This window comes from Pygoscelis adeliae, unplaced genomic scaffold (genome assembly GCF_000699105.1).
Source record: "Pygoscelis adeliae isolate BGI_AS28 unplaced genomic scaffold, ASM69910v1 Scaffold241, whole genome shotgun sequence".
Taxonomy (NCBI): domain Eukaryota; kingdom Metazoa; phylum Chordata; class Aves; order Sphenisciformes; family Spheniscidae; genus Pygoscelis; species Pygoscelis adeliae.
Window position 1 is genome coordinate 1,108,822 of NW_008824056.1, and position 6,995 is coordinate 1,115,816.

General features: G+C 37.9%; 1 protein-coding gene across 1 annotated transcript in view; it reads left to right on the forward strand.

Moving 5' to 3' along the window:
* NMD3 (NMD3 ribosome export adaptor) overlaps window positions 1-6,995 on the forward strand; it is an 11,339-nt gene that overhangs the window by 1,934 nt on the left and 2,410 nt on the right. The window contains exons 2-12 of the mRNA XM_009333985.1: window positions 173-307; window positions 757-853; window positions 1,895-1,975; window positions 2,361-2,489; window positions 3,019-3,109; window positions 3,289-3,367; window positions 3,686-3,782; window positions 4,048-4,165; window positions 4,829-4,974; window positions 5,646-5,758; window positions 6,477-6,549. Coding sequence (XP_009332260.1) covers window positions 173-307; window positions 757-853; window positions 1,895-1,975; window positions 2,361-2,489; window positions 3,019-3,109; window positions 3,289-3,367; window positions 3,686-3,782; window positions 4,048-4,165; window positions 4,829-4,974; window positions 5,646-5,758; window positions 6,477-6,549 — 1,159 coding nt within the window. The remainder of the gene's footprint in view (window positions 1-172; window positions 308-756; window positions 854-1,894; window positions 1,976-2,360; window positions 2,490-3,018; window positions 3,110-3,288; window positions 3,368-3,685; window positions 3,783-4,047; window positions 4,166-4,828; window positions 4,975-5,645; window positions 5,759-6,476; window positions 6,550-6,995) is intronic.

Genomic DNA, 6,995 nt, shown 5'->3' on the forward strand with positions numbered 1-6,995 from the left:
GGGCGGCCATAAACCGGGGCGGGCGACGGCTCTCCTGGGCCACAACTTTTCTTAAAAAAAAAAAAATAAATAAACGTACATGTACCTTCGGTTCCTACCGAGGGTTCCCGTAGCTGTCACCTCTGAGGGCAGAGTTGTTGTTTGTGACTGAGCTTTCCTCCCTGTGTTCTAGCCTCTGCTGCCAGTGCGGCGTGCCCATCGCGCCCAACCCGGCCAACATGTGCGTGGGGTGCCTGCGGGCGCAGCTGGACATCACCGAGGGCATCCCCAAGCAGGGCACCCTCCACTTCTGCAAGCAGTGCGAAAGGTGGGCAGCCGGGCCCTGCTCCCTCTCCTCCGGGCGAAGCCCACTCCTGGGGGGGAAACGGGCCCGTGGTGTGGCTGGTGTGGGTGGAAAGCGGGGCAGCGTACGCCGGCAGTGTGTGTTTTCGTCGGGTCTCTTATGATTTTCCAGCACATTCCTGTGGTTTTTTTCTTGTGGAAGTGGAAAAGTGTTGCTAAGTAGGGTCTAGAAGATTGAAATGGGTGAGTTTGTGGTCCCTGAAAGAAAAAAGTGGGCAAATTGGCAAGGATGGTAGTAAGAGTGTGAATGCACTTGGAATGCATTCACATGAATCATAATGCTTAGGGAGGCAAAAAGTTGTAGCTCCATAGTTGATAATAAAACTGAAAGCTTGGTAAATAACTGCTCAACTTTTGAGTGATTTAATTTACTGAAGCAGCTTCATGTGCTGGAAAATGCTTCCTGTGTCATAGGTATCTTCAGCCTCCAGGAACCTGGATTCAGTGTACCTTAGAATCCAGAGAGCTTCTTGCTTTGTGTCTTAAAAAAATCAAAGCTTCACTGAGCAAGGTGAGTAGCTAATTCTATTGGTATTTCATAGTGTGTCTATTGGTATTGCATAAAGTGAAGTCCAGCTAACTTATACAAGGTTCGATCCTTCTGGGGCAGCCATTTGTACTTGTGTAGAGCCTGTCAGCTGACTTACGTTGAGCATAGAGAATGACAATCTGGTCTCATATAACTCCATACTAGAATTTTGGAGGATTCAGTAAGGACAGGCCCTAACAAAGAATTTCCAAGCATACCGAGGAGGCTACTGCAGTGCAGTTCTGCGACTTCAGAGCATGCAGTGTACTGCACAATTGTTATTGTTTAAATGGGAGTAGAGTGTAATTAACTGAAGGAAGCTAATATATTTTTAACGCACCTTAATTTTACAGGGGTTTTTTTACATATTTTTAAAATTGTTTATACAATACTTGTTCTTACCAGTTACTACGATACGAAGAAGGGTTGCAGAGGTCTGTATATAGACAAACTTGAAAGTCACATGTTGAATAATGTATCTATCTCTTAGGTTCAGAATCTTATCAGAGGAAAAAATCTGAGACAGTGTTTTAGGCAAAAAAAACCTGTTTTGTTACTGCAGTCATCAAGGTTTGAATTAGATTGCCTTATTGCTATTGGGTTAGTACTTAGATATACGAAATATCTTTTGCTGCAGTAAATTTGCATGTTCTTAGCTTTAGAGATTAAATTGACTTTTAAGTCCTGAAGAAACCATTATATTCTCCAACTTGATTGTTACATAGCATCCAGAGATCCTGTTGAGTAGCGTATTCAGTTACTATGGCTTGACAGTCTGTGAGGTTGCATCTCCATTATTTTAGGTAGATCAAACTCTGGGTTCTAACTAAGCATTATTAGTTGGGTTTGGTATACTGATAACGTATGTTTTTAATTAAGGTTATTCACTTCCTCACTTGGTTGAGGAACAATGAACTATACCATAAACCTGTGTTTTCTGGTAGTTAGAGCTGCATGTTTTTAACATGTGTACTAGTGCAATGTGCTGGCAGTAGCTGAGTTCTTGTCCTTTCCCACTGGCAGGTCCGGCTGATTGATGCAGGCTTTATTTGGACTGAACCACATTCTAAGAGGCTGAAGCTGAAACTGACTGTTCAGAAAGAGGTAACTGGCGTATAGTATTCATGTGGCTTTTTATAAGTTTTTATGGCAAACAGTATGATTTTCTTTATTTTTTATTATTATTATTACATTTTAGATAAGTCGTTCTCTCTGGTAAAATCCAGCATGTGTTTACTGGCTTATCTTGAGAGAATACTGATTTCATCCTGCCTCGATTTTGTTATTAAAGTGCCGTTCATCACAGTTTGAAGAGGCTATCTGCTGTTCCAGTAAAGTAGAGAAAATACTGCTAACATTTGTGACCCAAATATAGCTGCCAGTCATATAGTTATAGTATAATATGGAAGTTATTTCAGAATGCTGTGGTAAACTAGCTTTCTGTCTTGACAGGACTAATGAGGAAACCTTTTAAACTTTTGTTTTGCAGGTGATAAATGGAGCAGTTCTTCAGCAAGTATTTGTGGTGGAATATATAATTCAGTCTCAAATGTGTGAAGACTGTCATAGGATTGAAGCTAAGGATTTCTGGAAAGCTGTAGTGCAAGTCAGACAAAAGGTGGAGGCAAACTGAATTTTCATTTGCTCATGGCAGAACAATCAGGCAGGCAAATAAATCTTTGGATGAATTTTTGATTTTCTCAGAAAAAGATGTCCTCACACTTGCACACTGCCACAGTAATACATTTTGTGTTCATGTTGGTTTTTTTTCGTACTGATCTTAGTTTAGAAAAACTTTCTCTCTGCTGTCCAGTCTTATTAGCATATTCTTTTTAAATGATGGCTGGCAGGAGGATCTTGTGTGAATTACTAAATATCCTTCTGCATTTTAAGGCAGTGTTAGAAACAGTGGTACAGATTGTTTATAAATATTTAAATCTTCTTTAAAGAAAATGATATCTTTAGCAACCAATTACACAAAAATGAGAAATAGAAGCTTTAGATAATTTGGTATAATAATAATTCGGAATAGACTTTGGACTGTTGCTTCTTTAGATGATCTCTTCATATAAATGTTTATTTTTCAGAGATGCTGGACTAGATGGTTCTTAAATGACCTTGATAATTTTACCTTTGTTTGGTTTTAGACTCTGCACAAGAAGACTTTCTACTATTTGGAGCAGCTGATTTTAAAACACAGGCTTCATCAAAATACACTTCGCATCAAAGAAATCCATGGTGAGTGAGGTGGCTTGTTAGTCTTGAGGTAGAAAAGGCTAACCTGTTCTATATTGGAAGAGTGCTTGCATTAGTAGCTGTGTACAGATAAGCAACAGATTACTTAGCTTATGTATTGTATTTGAAAAAAAACATAGTACTTGAAATAGCGATGTTCATCAAGCTTTCTTTTCTTTAAGATGGCCTGGATTTTTATTATTCTTCAAAGCAACAGGCCCAGAAGATGGTAGACTTTCTTCAGTGTACAGTTCCATCTAGGTATATAATTTACGTTTATTGCCTTGAGTACTCAAAAGCTTTTGGGAAATGTCTTTTATCCTTCATTTTTAAAGATTTTTGTAAGTGAAAGTTTAAGGAACCTGTATTCTAGTTAAAACAGACAAAATCCTTTCTACAGAAGTCCCGTGTTTTCCACTTGAGCCACTGTGAAACTAACCCTCATGCATTTTTCTATTTCCTTAATTTTTGTATTTGTAGTACATAGCGATATACTTTCATTGCTGTACTTTGTGCTGATTATCTCCTGTTTCAAGTAATGTCCTTGCTGCCTGAAGGCTCTATTTTTATGTTTTATAGATCAAAATCATCCCAACGTTTGATCTCACATGATATTCATAGTAATGTCTACAATTACAAAAGCACTTTCTCTGTGGAAATTGTTCCAATATGCAAGGTAGTTTCTCTGTTTCATCTTCAGGGTATTGTATGAAGTGGGTAGAGTTTGGTTTTGGTGATGGAGGCCTGATTTATTGTGTATTTGGGGGGATGAAGGGGTCTACTCCCATGAAGCATGGAAAGTGCATATAGCAGCTATCTTGAGGAAGATATTGGGTGGAGAACTGAAAACACAAGTTTTAAAAATCTATTTCAGATTTCCCTTAAGACTTGATTAAAAATTAAGGAAATATGAGTGTAAATTATTTTCTGTTTGTATGCAGGACAATGTTGTATGTCTCTCACCAAAACTGGCACAGAGTCTTGGTAACATGAGCCAGATCTGTGTGTGCATTAGAGTAACAAGTACCATCCACCTCATCGATCCTAGCACTCTACAGAGTAAGTTATGAGTTCTTTTCTGCACTACAGCAGCATCTGAATTTTCTGCTGGCACAATTTTTTTTTTTGTTTTGTTTTCATGAAATCTTCTATTTTTAGACCATAATGATGTAAATGTATCTGTATAATCACTGACATAGAAATGTAATAGCAAGCTAAGACACACTTCTCTTAAGCTTGATTTCCATAGTTTCCTAGGCAAAGTGTGCAGGGTCAGTGTTAAGTTCATGGATGTTCTAGGTCTCTGCTAAGCACTTATATTTGTCAGGTATATTCCTCTAAAATTAGATGGTATCTGTTTTTTCCCTGGATTATGATTCTAGCCACTTCGGTACCAGAAACACTGTGCTTTGATTGGTATTTGCTGGTAAGCTCTACCAGCAAAATACTTCTAATAAGGATACATCTAGGAGAATGATTCTTGTGAATAAAAAGGTCTATGCTTCAGACACATGATATGTGATTCAGCTGTCACAGATCAACTGCTCGTCGCACGAATTTGCAATATGTGTCATGTCCTAAATACTTGTGTTGCAATAACAAACTTGAACAAAATGCATTTGGCAGTTGCCTTAATTTTGGCAAATGCTTCCTTTTCCTTTTAATTTCTTCGCAAGAAATTCTCTCCCTTGTGATTGCCCATGCTGGTGTTTTTTTTTCCAGTTGCTGAAATTGATGGAAATACCTACTGGCGCCACCCTTTCAATAGCTTGTTCCACCCAAAACAACTAGAGGAATTTATCATTATGGATATCAATAGGGTTCAAGAAAAGAAAAAAGGTGCAGGTGCAGGGGCAAGATCAAACAAGGTAAGAGTTCCTCTCTGATTCAATGTTTTGGGCTTTCCTCTCCCCTCCCTCCCCTGCTCAGCTGAACTTCTGTTCTGAATCGTTCTACCTTGCAAAGTCAGATGTATGCTTTTCTGTGTCTTGCCACTGGCCAAAGCTCTTCTCAGGAAGATGTGGACAGTGTTTTGGTTTGGAAATTGCAGAGGTGTTATGTGAATTCCACTTTCAGAAATTCTTTTCGGTTGAAGAGTTTAAACTCTACTTGTTACTATCATTTATTGAAATTATTTTATGTTAGCTTTGCAACTCTTCAATTACTAAATTTTTTTTGTTGAAGTATAGAAGCATTTCTTTTTAATCAGAACTAATGAATCAGTACCAAACACTTTCTTCTCAGTCAAAAGCTATATGTGGTTGAAAGTTCTGAAGTAAAAACCTCCCAAAACACGTGTCTAGTTATAGAAACAGCCTTCGTGGAATTCTTGTGAAAAGTGGTTGGCATGTCCATTTCCTTACTTTTGTAAAGGTGAGAAATGAGGAGTAGCAAGCAATACACTGGATGCTTGATAGAGGAATACAAGTTTAATTACAAATGTAATTTAAAACAGTAATACAGCAGTGCAAATGTTCTAATAGCACAGCAAGTTAAGCTGCGTTTGATTACAAAAGTGTCTTATTTTTCATTCCTCAAGCATACACTGGCTGAAGCCTGGGTACAAAAAACCTCGGAGTTGAATACAGATCATCAGTATTTCTGCTGTACTCACTTGGGGCACATTCTGAATCCTGGCGACCTTGTCTTGGGGTCTGTTCTGTTTCTTGTTTTTTATTAAATGATTATTTAATGACTGAATTCTCTGGATTATCTACAGGCTTATGTATTATCAATAAAGTTTTGAATTGTTCTGATTTCTAAATGAAATCAGCAAAAGGGATAGAATCTTTCATCTTAACCATGAAGAGATGGTCCTAATACAGGAAAAAAATTTTTTCTAGCAGAGGTCATCTTGGGAAAAGGGCTGTTAGTAATAAGAGAAATGAAGTATTGACTTTAGAGTGCAGATTGGAATAACAGTTTAGACACAAATAGATGGGAGGGATTTTTGAAATACCAGGCAAGATGTTTTTGTTTGATAGCGAGTATCGTATGCAGCAATGACAAATACAAAATTTTTGTAAGATTAAGCAAATTAGGTGATTCTCAAACAGGCTTAAGCATGAATGTTATTGGAGCTGTTGTGAGCCCAACAGAACCTCAGTGGATACCGCTGTTGGGTTCAGGAGGCTGGGGAGTGCTACTGAAAAGAATTTGGGAACAGCAGCTTCTAAATGTTATTCATAGTTGGGACAGCTGCGTATTGTTGTGGGGTTTTTTTTGCTCTGTAGTTCATTTGGAAACATTTATCTTTCTTAGGAACTGTAACTTACACTATGCTGCTCTTTAATGCAAACATATGATACACTGAGTTCAATTTTGTAGACTTACATAGAAGGGCAGGATAAAATACCTATTTTCATTTTAGATTCGACTTGGCGAACTGCAACTTAAATGACGAGTTTGCCAATAAGATGAACCCACACAGTATTCCTGATGTGGTAAGACCATTTTCTTTCTCTGTACAAAGTTCCCTGTGTTACCCAAGGGTATTAGGGAATATGATTTTATAATGAATACTCACTAGTTCCGTAATGCCAAAGGAAGAGGGGATATTAATATTGAAATTTGAATAGCATCTAATTTTGAGAATTATTTTCTCACTACTTAAATTTTTTGTGGTGGTTGAATAATACATTTACTTTAACTTACCTTACTCTCTGTTGGTTTTGTTCAAATTACCATGCACTGTGTGGTGAAAACTGTATTACAACTCCAGTGTGTGTATGCCCCTTCAGGACATAATCCAAAGTGTTTGGAAACTTCTGAATTGACAAACGCTGTATAAATTTGATATAAAACTTCTGAGTGCCAGACTGACTCTACCATTTGTTCAGCTGATTTTACAGTTGCCCAAATCTAGATTTGGGTGGAGTTTGGGGTTTTG